Source organism: Leuciscus leuciscus (assembly GCF_965113295.1).
Source record: "Leuciscus leuciscus genome assembly, chromosome: 16".
Lineage (NCBI taxonomy): Eukaryota > Metazoa > Chordata > Actinopteri > Cypriniformes > Leuciscidae > Leuciscus > Leuciscus leuciscus.
The window spans coordinates 36,028,338-36,052,445 of NC_138740.1; the positions used below are offsets into that span (position 1 = coordinate 36,028,338).

The window sequence follows — 24,108 nt, forward strand, 5'->3', positions numbered from 1 at the left end:
CCAAACCCCCCCCCCCCCCCCCCCCCCCCCCCAGAAGCCTTTTTTCCCTTGGTCGAACATTATTAAAGTTAGAACTTATTTAGAGATATCAGCCGGATGGCTTAGTGCAGGCGCTAATGGATCCAAGGTTGTATCTCGTAAATTACCCCACTAATAATGCCCAGAATGGTACCAAACTTCTACAGTCGTACAAATAGGTTCTGTTCTCATAAAACGAGGCATTGGAAAGTTTGTAAGTACATCAGGAGTTTATTTAAATAACACTTGCCTGATGGCTTATGCTACCGCTAATACGGACTCCGACGTCACTTCAGTGAGTAAATTATATATTTTTTTTTTTTAATGACCTATCGATTCGCTAGATAACAACCTCTTCTTCAGCTGTGATCGCGTACACCCCGTTTAAACACTTCAAAGACTTTTGAAACTGCATTGATTTGGACTTAAAACGATGGTAACCAATGAAGTCCATTGTTAGAAGAAAAATCCAGAAATGTTTTCCTCAAAAAACATAATTTCTCTCCCACTGAGGAAAGAAAGACATGGATATCTTGGATGGCATTGGGGTGAACTAATCCTTTAACAACTTAGTGTTAACTAATAATTGTTATAAACTGGTACTACCAACAAAATATTAGTGCATTCCTGGAACTGGGCGTCGTTACACTATATCCTTATGCATTGCTTTCCGCCAGGACTTTTACATGCTTTTCTCAAATCACTGAAGTGACGTCGATGTCCGGGTTAGCGGTAGCATGAGCCGTCAGGCAAGTGTTATTTAAATAAACTCCTGATGTACTTACAAACTTTCCAATGCCTCGTTTTATGAGTACAGAACCTATTTGTACGACTGTAGAAGTTTGGTACCATTCTGGGCATTATTAGTGGGGTAATTTACGAGATACAACCTTGGATCCATTAGCGCCTGCACTAAGCCATTCAGCTGATATCTCTAAATAAGCTCTAACTTTAATAATGTTCGACCAAAGAAGGCTTCTGGGTGTGTGTTTGGCTCGAGGTCATGGTGCAAAGGACCCTAGGTTGATTTTACTCCGAACCATCCCTTTAATGCATTTTCCGTTTTCTTGCTCTGATGATTGTTTCTTCTTCATAAGCGCTTGTCAACCTGGTACTTTGTAAGCATGACTGTTTCCAGACACACTGACAAAATAAACGTAAATTCGGCCAATCAGATCAGTGCTTACTAGATTGAGAAAGCACTTTCCTGTCCTGCATGCAAAAAGCATCAGGCGTTTAGCGCACGGACTGTGTGCGGTCCACGGGTTTGCCGTCTGAGGCTCAGACGAGGCTTTGTGAAACTACTTGTTATGCATCTTCGTGCATATTATTTATGCAAGTGCTCAGAGCTCTTGTACACCAAAACAAATTCCTTGTGTGTCTTGTGATCGCACTTAGCAAATAAAGTGCTTTCAGATGTTTGGTTAGGCGTTATGAACTGAACAGTAGATAAAATACTTTTGCCGCAGAGTTGTTTGGTTCCTCTTATTTACACACATTTAGCTGCAGAGTAAAAGGCCTTCACAGCGAGACCATTTACTGAAAAAAATCTTTCAGAAATCATAATGATTAATGACATCACAACATACATGACCATCCACATTAACACTATTCAACTCTGCATCTACAACAAACAGCTTAACCATTAAACCGGCACTAAACAAACTCAAAAGTTTGCCGTCACGACACGTGCCGCTGATAAGAGCACGCTTATCTTGACTAATGTCACACAGAGGTGGGAGAACTGGGAGAACTAATCCTGACGCCCAGTGCTGAGTCTGCATCAGATTAAAGCTCACAACAACAGAGAGAAAGCAAACACTCATTATGTCACGCTTCACCGAGGAAATACTACACATTCTGTCCAAGGTTTCTACATCCCAGAACATCGGGAACATCAGGCAGAACCTGTAATTTTCTCCTGCCTGATTCCAGTAATTTACACAGAGCCAAAGCTATAAATAGATGAGTGGGAGAGACCAACCCCGGTTCAGAGCAAAGATTACGAGAGTCGAACAATATTTCCCCTCTATGACCGATACCAATTATTTTTTTAATATCTCTGACAACCAATATACAGAATTTATTATAGTTTTAATCATGCTTTTATCCTTTAACCATTAGGCTGCAACAATACAAAACAAATGTATTATTATTGTGAATATTATTGTGATTATTATTATTAATAATAATAATAATAAATCAACAGCAATAATAACACCTAAATAAAATAATAATTATTAATTCCAGAATTATTTTTATTATTTTTATTTATGTATTATTATTGCCGTTGATTAATAATAATTATTATAATAAAAATTATATAATATTATATAAAAATATTTATAGAAATAAAATATTATTATTATACAATATTTCAAATTCTGCATATTTGCTATCTGACATTGTTTTATTATAGCTATTATTATCATCATCAACACACATAAAAAATAATTAAAACAATATTTCAAATTATTATTAACGACAACAATACGTATATAAATATAAAAAAATAATTAAAACAATTCAGCAAATTATTAATAATAAAAACAACAATACTGTCTGATGATAAATATGCAGAATATAAATATTGTTTTATTTCTGCAACAATAATAAACTATAAAAATGTATATATTATTATTATAATTATTAAAATTATTGCTACAACAATAATGATAATGTTTTTGCACTGATAAGAATGGGAGGCAAAGAATTAATGATAATTTGTATCATCATTATCAAAGTATTGCCAGGACACAGCAGAACCAACTACATAAATGCCCTTTATGACTTAAAATATTTTAGTCATAATTTAGTCATGAGTCATTTACTCACCCTCATGTTGTTTCAACATGTATGAATTTCTTTGTTCTGTTGAACACTAAAGATGCTATTTTGAAGAGTGTTAATAACCAGACATTTGATGGTATCCACTGACTTCCATAGTATATTTTTTCCTGTGTAGGTAATATGATTTCCTACTATGAAAGTCAATGACTATTGTCAAATGATTACAATACCGACATTCTTTAAAATATCTTCTTTTGTCTTCAGCAGAACAAAGAAACTCATACAGGTTTGAAACAACTTGAGGATGAGTAAGAGATGAATACATTTTCTTTTTTTTTTTGGGTGAACTATCCCTTGTGATGAATGATGCATTACTCTAGCCTCGCAAATGTTAAATCATCATTGGAATAAAAATGCAAAATAACTGGGCGCTGCTCACTGATGATATCACGTAGCATACTACTGTTTCAAACATGTATCCTTGCATATTGTGTCACATACTACTTTTTAAAATGGTACACTAGTAATAATTCCAAACATAGCAGAGAAGAGACCTTATTAAACTCCTGTGTTTCTCTATAGAGATAGTTCACTATTCCCTCACTGACTCCATAGAATGTTAACTACAATAACACACACACACACACTTAAGCAGTCCCTTGTTTCCATAGCAGCCCCAGTATGCAGCGTTCAGGTCCTGAGGCGGATCCGTTTCATACGGCTGGTGACGACTGTCAGGACTCCAGAGCCATGAATATTTCAGTCTGTGTAATGATAAATGTTTAATGGGATAGTCCCGCACACACATACACATTTATCGTAGCAGGAAGACACTTGTATATCTGTATTCATAAAAACACTGTGAGACAGTGATGTATGATGTCACACTCTATGATCACCTGACATGAACGCATGTTCACATGTGACTGTGACTCAAAACCTAGTGAGCTGCGTGCCAAGACAGCATTTTAAGTGTGTCTAAACATTCAGACGCACGCAGGGATACTACCAAGGTAAGCAGCACACTAACACTTTGCATACTCAAGATGTAGTATACACTGAACACAATTACTTTGTCAAAAAACAAAGTGTTTAGTCCCCCCGGACCCCACGAATATAGTAAAACTGCACATTTTAGAGTGGCCTTTTATTGTGGGCAGCCTAAGGCACACCTGTGCAATAATCATGCTGTCTAATCAGCATCTTGATATGCCACACCTGTGAGGTGGATGGATTATCTCGGCAAAGGAGAAGTGCTCACTAACACAGATTTAGACAGATTTGTGAGCCATATTTGAGAGAAATAGGCTTAGGTCTTGATCTTTGAGTTCAGCTCATGAAAAATGGGGGCAAAAACAAAAGTGTTGCGTTTATAATTTTTTTCAGTGTAGTATTAAAATAAAATATAATAACACAAAAATATAAATACTAAGCTATAAATAAAAATTAAAGGTTAATTTAAAAATGTATTTTAAATAAATGCACCTAACAGAAAAGTAATAACGAATTTTTAGGTAATTAATTAAGCTGTTTGTGGTATCATTTCGCAATTGTATTATGTATGCATGACCTAATAATGGTGTAGTCTGACAACCAGACTACACCACAATCACTTTCACAAGTGCATCAACTAAAGCATGCAAATTGGGACGAAGCCAAAGTTAAGTTTAAACCACTTCTTTTGTTTATCTGATTGTATACATTAGTCTGTTGATGATGCACTTTAACCTGTAAAGCCCAGGACACACCAAGCTGACGGTCGGCTGTCGGGCAGTTTTTGTGCTTCGTCTGCTTTTTTTCGTCCGATTCGACATGTTGAATGATCGGTGACTATAGAAACTATAGAAATGAATGTTTACGCCACATCACTCTATAGCCTATGCTACTGCTCACATTCGGCCATCCGACTGTAAAGAGGGAAACTCAAGACTGGGTTTGACCTCCTTCAGGACTACAGATGATTTCAGGACATATGCAGAGGCTCCACACGCACAGCAATCAAGCATTCACACGAATAACAGCTTATTTTAGACAGTAACGAGATTAGCGTTGAATATAGCTGAGATGAAAACGGTGCAAATCAGATTAACGCAAACTAGTGATCGACCGATGTATCGGTTTACCGATATTTTTACCGATATTTAAGCATTTTCCCATAATCGGGTATCGGTTTTGTAATATCGGATTCGCCGATAAACGGCGCCATCTTGTGGCCGTTTTGAGAATTCCGCCATTGCAGCCCGCGTCTGAGGAGATCAGTCAACAACAACTCTGTGCACAGGTAAAACATATGTTCTGCTTGCTTTGCTTTAATTTTTCAACTTTATTTAACATAACAGACATGCAGAAATGAGATTTGAGACATGAATGCCTGATATAGCCTAGTTTATTTATGCAGCTTGGTTCTAAAAAATTGAGACGAACTCATGGAGTCACGTAGCGTAATCCGTCATGTCCTGCCCCAATAAAGACGTAACTTTACATGAATTAAATAAAACAGACATGAATGAGTGCATGTTGAAAATAAAAGCACTGAATTTAATTCTCTCATCAGTTGTATTTGCTCACCATTAGTCTCGAGAAAAAAGTTCGTTCATATTGCTGAGCACTCACTGGGTTGATGATCAGGATGCTCACGGCCACTGAATGAAACTTTTGACAAGATTATCTTGTTTAAACATCCTAGATTATATTATTTACTACATAGCAATTATTTCGCTAATAACGTTACACATCTAAATATACCGCTTTGTGGAAATTAATTATTTATTATCTCCACGCGCGATCGCGGTTGAGTTCTGTGTAAAATAAATGCATAGATAAACAGCACTTTGTCAGTTGGCATTTCATGATCTAGATTCAATCTAGATCATGAAATGTCAACTGACAAAGTGCTGTTTATATAGTCTCGAAAAAAAAAAGTTTGTTCATATTGCTGCGCACTCACTGGGTTGATGACCAGGAATGCTCAAGCACGGCTACTGCATGAAACTTTTGACAAGATTATCTCGTTTAAACAACCTAAATCATATAATAATTTACTGCATAACCATTATTTCGCTAATACAAATCTAAATAAATACCGCTCTGTGGAAATTAATTATTTATTATCTCCACGCGCGATCGCGGTTGAGTAAGTTATATAGTTCTGTGTAAACGCATAGATAAACAGCACTTTGTCAGAAAGGATTTCATGATCTAGACCGACAAAAACATTATTAATAATTAATAACATACTAGTTGGAAAATGCAAATATGCTGTTTTGTTTGTTACTTTCCTGATAATGTTATATTCCAGCTAATATTATTCAGTGAATTAATATTACCCAGTGAATTATTCCTCACTCTTTAAACCTATTAAATGGCACATATAAACCTTCTAAAACTGTTTAAAATGAATTACATTTCAATACAAAATACAATACAAAAAATACCTCCAACATGTGGAACCACTTAAAGATACATCACTCAACTATCTTTGAATATATGTTAGAATAATTTTTGTGCTTTATTTTTTACCTCATCAAAGCTTTTATTTTTAAACAAAGACACTTAGTAACAATGCACTTTATTTTTTGGACTCAGACCCCTCTATTTATTTGTGTATAAATATAAAGTTTTTTATGTATGCAAGGAGGGAGTGATTGTTATAAATAAAATTGTTTGTTCAGTTCATTTGTGTTGTAATAATTGTGTCAAAAACAGAAGTATAACAGTAAATAAATATCGGTTCTGCATATCGGTAATCGGCACATAAACATGCAAATAATCGGTATCGGTATCGGTTATAAAAAATCAATATCGGTCGATCACTAACGCAAACACATAACTGCTGCAAATATTCCTGAACGAACCCCAAGCGTTAGGCAGGTGTGACACCACTGGGGTTTGTGTGGAGAAGATTGTCTAAACAAGGGTTTATTTGTGTTGTAAAGGCCGTCTGAACACTCAGCGTGTATTGAGGATGTGCACATTAAAGGTCAAACGTTTTGGAAAGGACAGATAAAAGAAAGCAGGTTTGTGTGGGTTATATAATGAAACATAAAATGTCACCTAACGGAAAGCAACAACACAGTAAGTATGTGAAAACAGTGCTTACAAAGTGCTTTACAAAAAACATCATAAACAGTAGCATAACATTTTAAAAGTAGTAATTACCATGAAAGATAAAATGATTATTAAAAATGATTATTAAAGATAAGGATGATGGATGGTATGCAGATTAGTATGCGGTTTTCTTGTTCTCCTTTCTATCTTACAGGTTATGATGCTGAGACACAAAAGGGCTCTCTGGACCAAAACCTAGAGAGCTGCCTACCTGTCCTGATCATTATATAATCTTCTATCCACACACACACACACACACACACACACACACACACACAGGGTTCTGAGTGGAAGCTGACGAAACTCTCATTCAATGAAACCATCTCCGGGTCCCGTGACAATACATTCCACCGCTGATGATGACGGGAAACTAAAATAAAACAACTGTTCTTAGTCACCACCGCTCCCTTAACAAACACTGTGAATAAAGGCAAACACACACACACACACACACACACACACACACACACACACACACACACACACACACACACACACACACACACACACACACACAGTGACAGTGGCTCACTGTAATAGGTTCCCCTGCATCTGCAGAGCGGGCTAGATCTCCAGAAACATCCATCTAATCAGATCATTAGTTTTCTCTCTCTATTCTCGTGTTCTCATTACGATGAGTGAGGGACAGAATCAGACGGACCTCATTTAGACAGTCTACTCCCTTACTGCTGCACACACACACACACACACACACACACACAGCTGGACAGTTTTACGAGTTTGACAGTTGCTGCATTATGAAATCACTGTAATAAGGTAAAATCTGCTCCGTCAGGACCACATGCATGCATGCCTTCAGTCAGTCATGCACACACACACACACACACACACACACACACACACCGTGCACCAGTTCTGCAACATCCTGCAGCACGCCTACTTGTTGATGAGGCTGCATCATTTCAGACGCTTTCAGCACGACGTGAGACTCCTTTCTACCAGGATCTCATCCAGGATAGAGACTATTTACTCTGTGGTTTCATTTAAAACGCCTTTATAGTCACATATGTTTAACTTAATGATTATTACCAAACAGCAAACTCGGGCGAAGAATGCTTCATCCTCCTCAAAGTGTTTGTCTTTTCATTTGCATGCCAAGGAGAGCTAAAGTGGAAGTTTTGATTAAATTCCCGTCTGTTTCTTACACAAAGCTGTAGATGAGTGGATAAATCTACGTGTAAATCTGACAGACACCGGATCCCTGACTGCGTTTTAGCAAAAACAAACTAGATGGAGGAGTCCATAGTTCGTTAACTTATTATTGATAAACTAACATGATAAATATAAAAGTTTTATAATGACAAGCCTAATATCGTCTTGATTATCGTCAAAAACATCAGCTAACAGCAATATCTCAAACTATTGTCTACCCGCCACTAGGCCTGTCACGATAACAAATTTTGCTGGACGATAAATTGTCCAAGAAATTATTGCGATAAACGATAATATTGTTGTTCTGAGACCATTTTCATCTAATATAATGATAATGGCATAATAGGTACACCTTTTCAAAGATCTATAAACTTTTATTTCTAAAGAATATTAAACATTGAAAACGGAAAACATTTTAAATATCCACAAAAAATGAACAAAACAACCAAAACCAATAAAAGCAATGGAATAAAAGCAAAATTCACTTGAATAAATACCAAAAACAATAAATAAAATGGATGTAAACAAAATTGCACTTCAAAAGATGTATTAAACATTAGGCTCAGACATAAATAGCGATACATTCCATAACAGGCAAAACTGCCAGTTAGGACCTTTGTAAACAAAACAAAAAAAAGCCTCAACAGGCCATATCACACCATTTTGCACTGTCCTCCTTCCTGTTACTTTGTCGACTAAACGCCCGAGTGATTGTGTACTGTCGGGAAGACGGAGACACACTTTATTGCGTGTATATGCTACACACTGAAGGATTTGGTTAGGATTAGGGGTGAGGAGTGCGTGCGTATTACACGCCATAAAGTGCGTCTCATATGCACGCAAAAACTATTTTGGCCGTATAAATGGCACGAGAAATAACATTCGTGGTATAGATGCGCCGCGGCGCCGCCTCTCCACACAAAGACCATGCAACTGACAAGAGGGTTCACACTCCTCCTATACGCTAAGGAACCGAGAGTGGTCATCCAGTCTCTTTGGTAGAGAGAGAGAGAGACGAGGAAGACAAAGCAGCATGTAAATGGAATTATCGCGGCCAGAAAAATTATCAAGCTCATTTTTTTTATCGTGCGATTAATTGATATATTGACTATCGCGACAGGCCTACCCGCCACGATATTATCGTCAATCGGCACAACCATGTTGTGTCCATCCATTTTAAAGCCCCATTTTTCAAAACGGTAAACAGTAATGCATGGTGCTAGCAACGCCAAGATCATGGGTTTGCTTCCCAAGGAATGCATGAACTAATATACCGTGAATTAAATGCAAATGTAAGTCACTTTAGATAAAAGTATCTGTCAAATTCATAAGTGTAAAGTCTAAGACGTGGTAAAAATTTTCTTTAAAATGTCTAATTTTGTGCTTCGCCGGTTTGGAAGGACGTGAGGGAGAGTAAATAATGACAAAATGAATATGAAATGTTATTTTTTTGTTTATTATTAAATTAAAGTAAAGATAAAATGGAAGTATAGCGACAGATCATTTCTTCCATATTGTGGTGCACATCCAAATGAAACGGATTATTAAAGAAGAAGAAAAATGTAGGACAGGATCAGAATGCAAGCTTGCAATTGACTGTAAGAAAGGGACGGGTTTAAAGGTGCGTTCAAGTCCTCCTGGGAAGTTCGTACTTACGGGGTGGGAAGTCGTGTTTATGACGGCATGTGTGTTCAAGTCACTTTCGTCGGAGTAAGATGGCGGTGTACTTTCTCTTAATTAATTACACAAAAATAGAGAAAGTTTCTTAAACTCTAGTTCTAGAAAATGAAGAACAAAGAAATGTGCATCAGGTGTGCTTTGTTTTTTTTTAATGTTTTTAATTAATTTATGAAGCCACTGCAAACTTTATCTTTACATTACATTGTTATATTATAATGCCATCATTCTGTGCAGGCATTAAGCTTACTTCACTGTAAATAGAAAAGTCTAGCAATTTCACTGCTAAATACCTTTAAGTATTGTGGTATTCCAGTGACACGCCCACAACTCATAAAGATCGGGGCTTAAAGAAAATCCCGAGCTTCCCACTCGTATTTCCACTTCCAGAGCTAGTCGAAAACTGAGTGCTTTCGAAGTGTCGCTCATGTGGTCGAATGCGTTCGGCTTCGAACAGCCACAAAAGACCTAGACCTAAACTTTATGGGAAGCGCGTGAGCCAGACGGGAATAAAACTTTGTCGGCCGAAGACCCAAGTTTGGTTTGAAGATGAAAAATGAACCAAGCACAATGTTCTCTCACCGTTCCTGATGTCTAACACACACTCACAGCGCTCGCCGTGATCTCGAGGCTGTCAAAGCAGAAACGAAAGCTGATACTCTCCGGCTGGTCAGAATCACATACATTTACCCTCCCATAGACCCTCCCCTCGAAGAAATCAGGACAGAAGTGGTTGAAATTGGACAAAAGAGACGGATTAAAATACGGGAATGTGTCTCTCTCGTCTACTTGTGATCTGATCGACCAAAACGCATCTTAAAGCTGCCGTCGGCAACATTTTTTTGTTTGATCATATTCAGTGTAATCGACACTATAATCCGACAGAACAACATAAATAAGGTGGTTTTAGAAAAAAACCCGAGCTTCTAACTCCACCTGGAGCGTGTTATTTGTTTAGCAAAAAACCAGCGCTCCCGCTTCATCGGGTCCAATCAGCGCAGGGGGGTGTGAGATCTGACTGTCAATCACAGGTCGTGCACACGCCACAGATCCCCCCTCACTCGCGCACGTTAATATCACATGCACACGCCACGCCTGAAGTTCGCCTGGAGATTGCATGAAGCGTGATGGCGGAGAGAAAATCTACTAACAAGCTTCCAATTCCTCGGTTATTGCTATCTATGGATAGATTAGCCAGGGCAGCCTACCTCCGAGTCCATGGTGTTGATAGATGCTGAAGAGACGGATGCGTTCACAGAAAATCAGGTACACACGCACAGTGACGCACTGACGAGCACGACCTCGATGGGAGGGTGCTCGCTGGTAGTGGGGAGGGGCATGAGAGTTGTAAACATTCAAAATTTTGGCTAATCGACCCAATCTGCCAGACTTGCCGACGGCAGCTTTAATACCAGATGTAAACAGGGCCTAAGTGGACTAGCCTATATGATGGGAAAAGTCGAACATGTCACCAGAGAGAAATCTGCTTTTTCACCAGAAGATCCATTTATGAAAATTACGGGGTGATTTTAAATAGGCTGTGATGAATGGTTGTTGAATCGTTCGCATAAAAAGATCAATAACATGCATTTAGAAATAGACGCATGGCATTTAAATTTCACCAAAACCTTCAGTAAAAGGTATGAGAGGCTATGCTATATAATCTAGCCATTACAGTTACTACATTTAAAAAAAAACTGGAAAAGCCACATTCAAAGCCTTTGTAAATTAGCCCACAAACTAACAATAATGCAGCAAATTCTTAGAACGTTCACTATGTAGCCTAAAGGTTATAACAAATCAAAGCTATCTTTTTAAATGTTCTGAACTAATTCCACCACCATCTGGTATCATTACCAGTGTAAACATTACAGGATTCAACCGAGCTTCCGTACTTAAATAAAAGTGCCACTGTCTGAATGCTGATTGGCTAAGATGGAGCAATCACCTAACAGGTTTTCTGTCAATCAATCAAACATGAGGTCTTGAATCAAAAACCAGCAAATTAATCAACATCTACAAGCTAATTTCTAGCAAGACAAACTATATGCACTAAAGACGTGAGTCAGAAACAATGCAATCAAGAAGCCGCATGAATTATTGAGACATGTGCCGCTACAGTCGGTCGACTACAGGGCCGCGCCGGTGTCGAGTTACCATGGCAAACCCATGGCAGACTGCATACCATTACTGCTGATTACTTAACGATTTTCCAAGTCTGACCATTTAATGACGACTTGAGAGGTATGCTTTAATAGAAACACTTCAGAGGAGGCAAAACTGCTGCTGCTACTGATGACGTGTGTGTGTGTGTGTGTGTGTGTGTGTGTGTGTGTGTGTGTGTGTGTGTGTGTGTGTGTGTGTGTGTGTGTGTGTGTGTGTGTGTGTGTGGTTTCAACAGGAAGAGAGAGACCTGGGTGACCAACAGAGGTGTAAATGATCATGTCCTGTCCGGCCGAACTAAAGTCACAATCTGCTGTGCATGAATTTGCATTTGTCCCCCTGCACCTTGAAGACGGGTCCGATCCCTCCTGTGAGTCTACAACACCTGTAATGTCAAATAAACAGATTCTCTCCAGAGACTACACGGGAAAGGAAAACAATGGAGGAAAAACTCCAGACGGATGGACATTGTGTATTACAGATATATGAACATATGAAAAAATAATAATAGTCAAAAAAATCTAATTTCTTTTAATGGAACGGTCTATTGAACCTTTAGACAAAATGTAAAAGAAAATCTAAAACAAAGTTTGCATGTGTGTTTCTTCTTGGGCATCATATTTGATTAATATTTGATGCATTTTATGGCTCATAGTGAGAATGCAGCAAAAAATATGCAATTTGATGCAGATACTGGTCTTTATATGGCCAAAAAGTAAGAAGAAATTCTGATAGCTTGTAATGTAAATCAATGAGATCTTTATTACAGTATAACAGACTACTTACATAAAAGGCATAAATATCAGTCGTTATTGTATTTCTGCCAATAATGTCTTGGTAAGATGATTTGCTTTAGTTTTATGATCAAGGCTCTGTAGTTTTAAAACATATAACGCAATGCAATACAATGATGATTTATAGATGAATAAATAAACCTTTCTCAAAAGCCTGATCATCTTATTTAAACATAATTTTTCTAAAAAGAAAAATGTATGGATACTCAACATAAACATAAGTTGCTACAGTTTACTAAGTGTCATCTTGAAATAGAAACAATATTAAAGTTATTCTTACGTTTACTTTCACAGCAAAAAGACACATGAGCCATGACCTCAGGGAGACTTCTTTTTTTTTTTTACAATGACTAAAATTACTTGCTAAAACACTAAACTGTCAATCAGACGACAGAAGGCATGTAGTAGATTGTGTGCAACAGGTTTTTCAGCGAAGTTTGATCATGTAAGTATGTAGTAATGTAGAAATGAATCTAGCAAATATGTCACAGCAGGCTTGATAGGGTTAACTCATTTCAAAAGTGGTTATTTCAAAAAAAATAAAAAAATAAAAATAAAATCACCAGCTTTGATGCATTAAGTTGCAGAGACAACAAATGCTTTGTTTGGATAAATGTAGCAGCACAAAATGAAGAATAAAACAGGCAGCAGGGATCTAATTCCCTCAGCTGACCAGATCTGCAAACACACACACACACACACACACAGTCATATCACTGATCAAAACAGGGGCGGCCTACATCCATCCATCCAGCCCAAACACACACACACACACACACACATTCCTTTATTGACCCTAAACGTCATTATTCAGCCCCATGTATATGTGCAAAGACTGTAAATGGACCATATTCATCTCAGACACGGACAGCTTCAATAACAACAGATAATTCACTAGTTAAAAGACACTACAAATATAATATATATATATAAAGCCCAAAACATCCCAAATAAAGCCCAAGTTAGAAACCAAACCCAGAATTGAAGCCTCCATCATCTTAACATATTATTAATAATACCAAAGCCATAAACAATGAAGTGTTGATGTGGTGGTCAAATGTAATTCATAGTTCATTAAAGGCTTTTTTGGTCTGAATAAACACGAAATTGGACTCATAATTCGAATCAAAAACCCAATGATAATAATAAATGCTAACAAACAAAACCAAAGACCACAATAAATACATTTGTGACTCCTGAACAACAAGTTCTGTCTTTCCACTGAAGATATTTGTATTTAATGTACTTTATTTTACATAAACGTAATCGAAATGACTAGAAAATGTATTGACTTTATACGTAAAAAAACCACACAAAAAGCTGAACACCGAATCACACAGATATAACCAGCACTGCTGTGCCGTTACCTGGAACGGGTTGCTGAAGTCCGGGTCCGCGAAGGGGTTGCTGTCAAAGTCTGACATTTTTCCGGCTGAATTGGGCTGAAATGTTAGATTAAATGAACGGTTTTCCGTAAGAAACGCACCAGCTGCTCGAGACTGATCCGCAACCGCAAAATGGCAGAACCGGAAATGACGTCATGCGTCAGCTGCACGTCTCACAATCCAGTATGATCAAATACATATAATTAAAATGTGCTCCTAATTATTGTCATCATAATTATGATTTATTATTATTTTAAACTTTTTATTATTATTTTATTGCTTTATTGCATAAATTGCATCTTATATCATTTGTTCCCTTCTTCTTCTTCTTCTTATATTATTATTAATATTATTTCTTTCGTCATGTTGTACACCTTTGTCTCTCTCTCTATTTCTTTTTTCAAGTCATTATAGTCAAAAATGCAGAACAGAAAACGTTCATTTCACAAAGTCTTGACATGTCTGCCACCTAGAGTGCATAAATAATCATTACATCTAAGAAGATTATTTATCCATCCATTCTTAAATATTTCCTGAGCATAAATAGTACTTCATATACGAGGCTATAATGGGTTGAATATGAATATCAAGAACAGCTTATCATTAAAATGAAGAGGTCATTGTTGTTGTTTTTGTTTGATTGAACTATTATTCACCTCAGCGATGGTCTTGCTATAACATATTCTCCAGGACTTTGCTCTCGGTTAAATTCTGAATAAAAGGATATTAATATTTTGGCACTTCTGCTAAACACAGCTGTATCCGTCAAACTCCGGTATCAGTCCGAGTGACAGGTGTCAACAATAGTTAGCATCAAAAATATCATGTTTATTTTTAGACATAATTTTGAATCTGTCTTGGCCTTCGGGGCCCCGGCCCCCCTCTGGGTGTCACTGTCTTCAGGGTCCCGGCCCCCCTCTAGGTGTCACTGTCTTCTACATGATGTAATTCAGTTGCTGCCTGTGATATATTTCAGTGTGTCAATTTAATCTCTTCCTATTGGCGTTAATGAAGGGACACTATACAAATAATGGTGTATATTTAGGCAAAACACATGCCTTCAAATAAATGATTTCAGCTTCATTATGAGGACACGAGTGTCATGTCAGAAGGTCCAAAGGGGGAAAGAAGTATTTTAAACTTTACAAGTTTAACAAAAATTGCGTCATTAATCTATGAAAAATCTATTTAAAAAAAAATTGCGTCATTACAGATATTGCACCATTTGTGTAAAACCATGTGCTAAAAAAATCCTCCTGACACTCAATTAATTTTTTTGTCAGTGGATACATGTTTTATTAATGTATATGAGAATATCTCTATCCAGTATCTTTGGAAACCCTTGGTGTTTCTGTGATACCAAAAAAGCTATATAATAATATTATAATCATAATTTGACATGATATAATGATAAAATATAACTAAAATGTTTTTCATAAATAATAAAAAAATTAATTGTAATATGCCCCTTATGCACCAAACATGATGTAAATGCCCAAAACTGTTTTTTTCTTCTTCTAGGTTTCATGATGACATTTTGTTTATTTTAAATATTTTATAGCAGTGGAAAATATGCAAACATTTATTTGACATGATATTTATCTTGGTGCCAAAGAAAGAAGTCATTTTTCATTTATTTTTAGTAAAATAAATAGATTTTTCAAGTGAGTGAGTTTCAATTGTTCAAGAGTAGATTCAGGATTTGACTATATAATCTACAATGATGAAAATTACCACATATTTCAGTGATGTATCAGGAGTGTGATAATAAACTATTTATTTGAGAATGAGGACCGGATAAATTCACACAATTGGAGAAAGATTTTTTATTGATTTTTTATCATAATAATATTTTCAATTGGTTTTAAAGATTTACAAACACAGCCAGTGTATACATTAGGATAAATACTACTACTACTACTACTAATAATAAATTAAATCAAAAAGAAATAAACGAAAACGTTTTATAAAAACATATATTTAAAAAACAAAAATATAAATTAAAATAAAAACAATTATTTTTAACTGAAATAAATGTTTACAAACATTAACAATTTTTTTGGTGATAATTTTTATACATAAGAACATTGTCAAGGTAAACACACACACACACACACACACACACACACACACACACACACACACACACACACACACACACACACACACACACACACACACACACACACACACACACACACACACACACACACACACACACAATCAATATAAATTATAAATAATAAAACACACACCCACACACATCTTACAACAAATTGAAAATAATTAATAATACATTTAATAAAACAACATACACAAAACATAAGTTAATACAATAACTACAGACACTGATACATTAGGAAAGCTTCTAAATACATGGATTTTCGTTAAATATTTCTTAATAATATTTCGTTTTTTTATTCTAATAAAGAGATTTAATAAGTGAGTTTAATTCAATTTCAATGTGGGGACAGGATAGAATACCAATTGCAAACTTCTGCTTTATGAATGAAGAATTTGCCATATCAAATAAAAAAATTAACAATATACTCCAAGGGTCTATTTTTATTATAATAAAAAACTGTCTTTTAATCTGAAAGAGTGTGTAGCCTAACATTTGCCTCATCAAACATGTGAGAACCTAGGTCAGACCCAAATTGATTGGATATAGTGCAACCAAAAAAACAGATGCTTTGTAAACAAATACAAATATTGACACAGCTTTCGTAGTCGTACTATTTCTTTATTAAAATGGTCATTTCATGCGGAATACTGTGACGCCATAGAGTGGAACTCCTCGCCGCGCGCGCACGATCCCAAACGGACTGTTTTGATTCGGTTCACGGAAGTCGTTCATCAAGTGTTTACTAAACCGGATTAGGACAGTAGGATATTGATGTGCTGTTGATTTCGACGGACTCGACTCGTCCTCCAGAATGCGGTTGGCGTGTTGGCTGGTGTTCGCGGGCTGCTGCTCTCTCACGGCGGGGATAGAGCCGATCAGCACCAGCATCGCAGTCGGGATGGCCGCCGCGCTCACCGGCTTTCTGGCCAGTTACCAGAACGTGCTCTATTACTTCCATGAGTGTTGCAGACCGGAGTGGATCTCATTCAACAAAACAGGTTTGAACGGGAGGTTTTGTCATATCAATGTCTATTGGACGCAACATGGATGTGCGTATGATCCCAGGTTTGCAATGTTGGTCAAATGATAACCTATAAATCCACATTTCCCTTATATTAAAATGAATTAAATACACATTTATCTTTATTTACATTAGTAAGTATTCCATACATTTGAATGCCAAACAAATTGACAGCCAGGACATGCGGAATTTATTAACTATAAACAGCTTCTTGTATTGATATTTTGCTACTTCCTGATTGTGCTTTGAAAATGCAATGCACTGCACCTGACACTTCTATTATATATAATCATGCATCATCTGAAAATATGTAATCATGTAGTCTATTATTATTATTATAGCACTAATTCGTGTATTGGTGCTGATGATGGAGTTGTATTGGTTCCCAATCAATTTGAATTCAATTGAATGATGATGCAAGTCGCTTTGGATAAAACATTTGCTGAATTATTAAATGTAAATATAGTGATAATATATGATTCGCCCCGAAATCATAACTAATCTAATACTATTTAGACTGATTTTCATAGGTTTTTTTTTTTTTTTTATCTGCAAGTAGCTCATTTTATTTAACTTGACACTTCTGAAGTGTAATTCACCCAATCTTCGTCTGCATATATAATTTTAATATGAGCAAGTATAGACAGCGTGGCAAAGTGACCAGTGATGATCAAACAATCAATGCAACATGCACTATTGAACTGAACGCTGTGCGCATGCCTCATTCGTCGCGCACGATCGTCGTCACTTTTCCTCAAGTAGGAAGTGCGGTCTGTGACTGTTGGAACCTTCGTTTTGTTTTGTTTTGTTTCTCCGTTTCCTATTAAAAGCATCGATGATTTATGTAGTAAAATGAAAGCTCGGCCATGGACAGCTTTACTGCACTGCCTCCTGGTCTCCGGGCTGGTCGTGGAGGCCATAGAGCCCGTGTCCACCTCACTGCTGCTGGGAACTGGAGCTGCTATGCTGGGCAGGAAAATATATCGCTATTTATATGAAACGTGTGATGAGAACTGGGTCAAGTTTAATGCAACAGGTGAAAATGTGATCACAATGTGTACTATAGTTGGATCTGATCATGCATTTGTGCATTTATGTCCCGTAAAAGCACCAAAAAGACACTTAATGCTTCTTTCTACCGTTTTTATAATGGTTTATTTGATACTAATAATTGTTATTATTTTTAAATATAACAGCCAGATTGTGTTTATTTTTAAATGATCATTGTAAACAAAGAAACATGTCTTATTACAGGGTTTGTTCAAGGTGCTTAAAGTGCTTGATTGGAAAAAACTAATTTATATAGTACGTGAATTATTGAAAGACAATAATGAAATTACAGTTTAATTTTTTTTCAATTAAACAACATTTTCTGCTATAAATATAAAGACATTTCTCATGACTGTGAGATTGCTCATTTAAATAAATTTCCAAGTATATGATACAGCTTTCATTCTTCTGGTCCATCATATTCATTGGGGAAAAAAATCTATTTGAATAAGGAAAGCGATATCTTTGTCATAGTATCCTTTTAATGATTAGTGTTCCCACAGTCATTGCATACTTTGCACATGTGACACTTTATTTTTACCATTTTGTTTTATTAGTGTATTTTTATTTATCTGTTAACCTTTTTTAGAATTTGAAAGACAAAGATATTGTTTTGATAAGTGAGATGTCTGATTGTAGTCCTTGAAAACCCCAAAAGTAGTGCTTGAAAAGTCCTGGGATTTCATTTTACAGTGTCTGTACGAACCCATGATTTCTTTCAGAATCGGTTTGGCAATCAGCCAAAATGCCTCAAACTATGAAACTTGTTTTGTTGTCTGATACATGCATTTATTTATTTATTTATTTGAAGTGCAGCTGTTGCATATAAAGCATATGGTTGCTGTAAATGTGTCCTCTCGTCCTCAGGACTGAAGTATGACCTCGACACCAAGCTGTACGGGCAGCACGTTGCTGCTCAGGTCATCCTGAAAGCCGTCACGGGCTTCATGAAGAATGAAAACCCGAAGAAACCTCTGGTTCTGTCCCTCCACGGCTGGACCGGGACTGGGAAGAACTTCGTGAGCCAGCTGATAGCAGAAAATATATACGCGAAAGGAATGTCGAGCAGTTTTGTTCATCTGTTTACAGCAACGGCACACTTTCCTCACGAGATGCACATCAACACATACAAGGTAATGTGATTTTTTTGTTTATTATGCAAATACATGTATTTCACTGCAACAACAAAATGCAACCAGTCTAATGTTTGATCGTCACATCTGTACAAAATATATGTTTGCAATTGTTTAGTCCCAGTTACAGGAGTGGGTAAGGGGGAATGTTTCCATCTGCCCTCGGTCCATGTTCATCTTTGATGAAATGGATAAAATGCATCCCGGGCTGATCGACAGTATAAAGCCTTACCTGGACTTCTACGACAATCTGAACGGAGTATCGTACAGACAGGCCATCTTCATTTTCCTCAGGTCAGTGTTATTGTGTACTTCAGTGTAAACAGAACATTTAAATCTGTAAATAATGTAATCAATGCGATTTGGTCACTAGTTGTCAAAATATTTTCTATTATAATATATATATATATATATATATTATATGTATGCATTTATTTGATCAAAAATACAGTAAAAAACGCAATATTGTGAAATATTATCACAGTTTAAAAGAACTGTTCTCTATCAATTTTAAGCAAAAAAACTGTATTCAACATTGATAATAATAATAATAACCATTATGAATAATTGAGCACCAATAATAATTGAGCAAATCATCATATTAGAATGATTTCTGAAGGATCATGTGACACTGAAGACTGGAGTAATGATGCTGAACATTCAGCTTTGATCACAAATTAAATAAATTAAATTTTACAATATATTCAAATAGAAAATTATTTTAAATTGTAATATTTTTTTCAAAGTATAACTTTATAAAAAAATTGTAATATATATTTTTGATCAAATAAAAGCAACCTTGGTGAGCAGAAGAGACTTTGAAAAACTTTTTTTTTTTTTATTATTCCAAACTTTTGCCCGGTATGTATTTGCTCTGAAATGACATAAAAGGCCTTTTTTTTTTAATCGGAGGACCCTTTTACACCCAGTTGTTTTTGTCTTTATAGTAACGCCGGCGGTGAGAATATCGTTCAGGTGGCTCTGGATTTCTGGAGGGACGGGAGAGAGCGAGAGGAGATGCAGCTGAAGGATCTAGAGACGGCACTGTCACTGTCCGTCTTCAACAACAGAAACAGTACGGCACATGCCTCTTATCTTTCTCACATCCGCTAAAATATGGAGCAAAAAATCCTCATGACAAAGAGTGCATTTTAAGTAATTTTGTTTATTAGTTTCACTGTAGTTTGTTGACGATTTCCAATGTAATGACATGCGTTACAGCGGTCGACCAATCACAACAGACAAGGCCGTCAGTCCAATCAGAGCAGAGTAGACCAATCACAACAGACTGGGCCAACTGACCAATCAGAGCAGAGTAGACCAATCACAACCGACTGGGCCAACTGACCAATCAGAGCAGAATAGACCAATCACAACAGACTGGGCCATCTGACCAATCAGAGCAGAGTAGACCAATTACAACAGACTGAGCCATCTGACCAGTCAGAGCAGAGTAGACCAATCACAACAGACTGAACCATCTGACCAATCAGAGCAGAGTAGACCAATCACAACAGACTGAACCATCTGACCAATCAGAGCAGAGTAGACCAATCACAACAGACTGAGCCATCTGACCAATCAGAGCAGAGTAGACCAATCACAACAGACTGAGCCAACTGACCAATCAGAGCAGAGTAGACCAATCACAACAGACTGGGCCAACTGACCAATCAGAGCAGAGTAGACCAATCACAACCGACTGGGCCAACTGACCAATCAGAGCAGAGTAGACCAATTACAACAGACTGAGCCATCTGACCAATCAGAGCAGAGTAGACCAATCACAACAGACTGGGCCATCTGACCAATCAGAGCAGAGTAGACCAATCACAACAGACTGGGCTAACTGACCAATCAGAGCAGAGTAGACCAATCACAACAGACTGAACCATCTGACCAATCAGAGCAGAGTAGACCAATCACAACAGACTGAACCATCTGACCAATCAGAGCAGAGTAGACCAATCACAACAGACTGAACCATCTGACCAATCAGAGCAGAGTAGACCAATCACAACAGACTGAACCATCTGACCAATCAGAGCAGAGTAGACCAATCACAACAGACTGAACCATCTGACCAATCAGAGCAGAGTAGACCAATCACAACAGACTGAACCATCTGACCAATCAGAGCAGAGTAGACCAATCACAACAGACTGGACAAAATCAGGAAACTTTAAAATAGCATAATAGAGGCACTGTAACCATTTACACGCTTGTTTTGTGTTTCTTCTCTCCATCCACAGGTGGTTTCTGGCACACTGGTTTAATCGACAAGAACCTGGTGGATTTCTTCGTGCCGTTCCTTCCTCTGGAGTACAAGCACATCGTTCAGTGCGGTCTGTCCGAGATGGTCTCCAAGGGTCACGTCCCGGATAGAGAAGTGGTAGAGATGATGGCCCACGACCTGAACTACTTCCCTAAAGAGGAGCGCGTGTTCTCCATGCAGGGCTGCAAGGTCATCCCCAGCCGGCTGGACTTCTATGTTTGAACCAGAGGGAACAAAGAAAGACTCAAAAACTGGTTTCCTTTGTGTGCTTTTTTTCACAGATAGAAAGAACTGGAGAATTGCTCCTCAGACATTACAGCTTTACATGATGTCGTGCTCTCGAGAGACTTTAAAGTGGGATGTTTTTTTATCCAATCACAAGTGTTTTATACACTAATGGACTGTTTTATTGATGTCGCATCAGCTGCTGAAGTCCTTCTTTTCAAGGGTGTTTCTGTTGAAGATGAAGTAGTAGAGGAAGCTTTTTTTTTAAAGACTTTGCACATCTTGGAGCTCCAAAAAACACTGGCTTTCAGCGATTTTTATATGTTGATCTGTATTAATTGTTATCATGAGAGAAAAAAAAACTATTGGCCTTTATCTTGAAATATCACATTTATTACTGCCTTTTTTTTTTTTTTAAGAAAAACTGTGTTGTAATGAAGAAGATCATTAGCTAGAAGACTATTGTAGCTTAACCTGAATCTCATTTTGATCTTTGAAACATAATGATCATTTGTTTTTCCAGTTCGTCACTGTCAGGACTCAGATTTTTGTTGTCGATTTTAAGTTGCAATGTCCCAAATACTCTAGTGCCACTGGGTCTGATTGAAGGTGTTGAGTACATTATCTTACAAGAAAACAGTTAAACATATTTTTTTTGTTTTGTTTTTTACATCTATTAGAGGCACTCGTTATTATTAATCTGGTTTGAACATAATTTCACATTTGCAACGTTTATGAAAATTAATTTTGAGATGCATCAAGATAAAATGAAAAAAATACTTGAAATATTCTACGTATTGATTTTGATAAAGCTTTATGACCAAAACGGACTCAATTGGTCTTAAGAATTTTATTTTTGTACACGTTGGCAAGTTAATTTCTATACTTTTTCATTGAGCTTCCCAGTTGTCCATGATAACTGAATATGTTTTAAAATCCTTACACACTCACAGACATTGCTGGGAAACAATGAATTCTAGCTGAGGTAATACTTTAGAGCTGATGATGATTTTCCATATCTAAAAATCACAATTTCAAAATTCCTTGGTATTTGTTCATTTGACAGGGTTTCCACAATCTGATGTGTAATTTGTTGGTTTTCTAGTAATTCTGAGACACAATTTTTTTTATGTAACTCTTCTTATAATCACCAAAGCTTGTCAGTGAAAGGTCCAAAGTCCAATAGGAACATTTTCCAAGCAGATTTGCTTAGAGTATCTCCACCAAAACTCTACATAGTTCTTCTGTCTGATCATGGTGTTATTTTTCTATTAAATTTGAGGTTTTACGGTTTTCCCAGAATAGTCAATTAAAAATCCAAAAATATCCCTGACACTTAAATTGACGGAATGTCCGTGAATACAAATTTTAACTGTCAAAACTCACACACTCGCATGACTCACACACTCACATACACACGGCCTTAAGAACCCATTTCTTTCTCTTAAATGCCACGCTAAAATGAGTCTGTAAATGATTACTTTGCTGCGTAATGTTTATGGCATCTGAGTGATCTAAATGGCAGGTGAGGAGTGCCCCAGGATACCACGTAAATACAGGTGTATTACTGTCTGATAATATCACAGTATCATGGTACCACCATAATAAAATAGAACCAAATGAAATATCTGCTCTCTTAAAGGGATTGTTCACCCAAAAAATGAAATACTGTCATCAATTACTCGCCCTCATGTCGCTCCAAACCATTAAGACTTTCTTTCATATTCAGAACACAAATGAAGATCTTTTTGATGAAATCTGAGATTTCTGTCCCCATTTTGACACTTCAAATAGTTTATAAAGAGGTTGTCAACCTAATCCATATGAATTGAGTGGTTTAGTCAATTTTTCTGAAGAGTTTATATGATGAAAAGATTTAATTCAGGCTTTTATTCACATATAAACATTCAACTCTCACATCAGTTGTGGTAAACAGAAGCTCAAGCATGACCTGTGTGAACCAATGAGGTTCATTCTCGTGTTGAGCTTCTGTTTATGTTCGCTGATCAATGTTTATCTGTGAATAAAAGCCTGAATTAAATCTGATCATCATATAAAGCGATCGAGTCTCTTCAGAAGATTTGGACTAAACCGCTCGATTCATATGGATTAGTTTTACGATCTCTTTATGAACTTTTTAAAGTGTCGAATGTCGATGGCGGGACAGAAAGC

The 24,108-nt window shown here is 36.8% G+C and overlaps 2 protein-coding genes across 4 annotated transcripts in view; one reads left to right on the top strand and one right to left on the bottom strand.

Moving 5' to 3' along the window:
- scamp1 (secretory carrier membrane protein 1) overlaps positions 1-14,240 on the bottom strand; it is a 34,543-nt gene extending 20,303 nt beyond the window's left edge. For both annotated transcript variants that reach the window (XR_014198839.1, XM_082141749.1), the window contains exon 1: positions 14,090-14,240. Coding sequence is in view for 1 of the 2 variants with exons in the window: in XM_082141749.1 (XP_081997875.1) it covers positions 14,090-14,146 (57 nt within the window). In the remaining variant the exon portion in view is untranslated. The remainder of the gene's footprint in view (positions 1-14,089) is intronic.
- A 2,677-nt stretch (positions 14,241-16,917) lies between these two features.
- Positions 16,918-22,766, top strand: tor1 (torsin family 1). Of its 2 annotated transcripts, none has more exons than XM_082141750.1 (5): positions 16,918-17,230; positions 19,171-19,436; positions 19,555-19,730; positions 20,384-20,511; positions 21,689-22,766. In XM_082141750.1, exons 1-5 carry the CDS (start codon positions 17,044-17,046, stop codon positions 21,931-21,933), a joined length of 1,002 nt encoding a protein of 333 aa, XP_081997876.1. In that variant the 5' UTR covers positions 16,918-17,043; the 3' UTR covers positions 21,934-22,766. The 2 variants fall into 2 exon arrangements, with proteins under 2 accessions (XP_081997876.1, XP_081997877.1); XM_082141751.1 differs by lacking the exon at positions 16,918-17,230 and adding an exon at positions 17,732-18,289.
- The last annotated feature ends 1,342 nt before the right edge of the window (positions 22,767-24,108 follow it).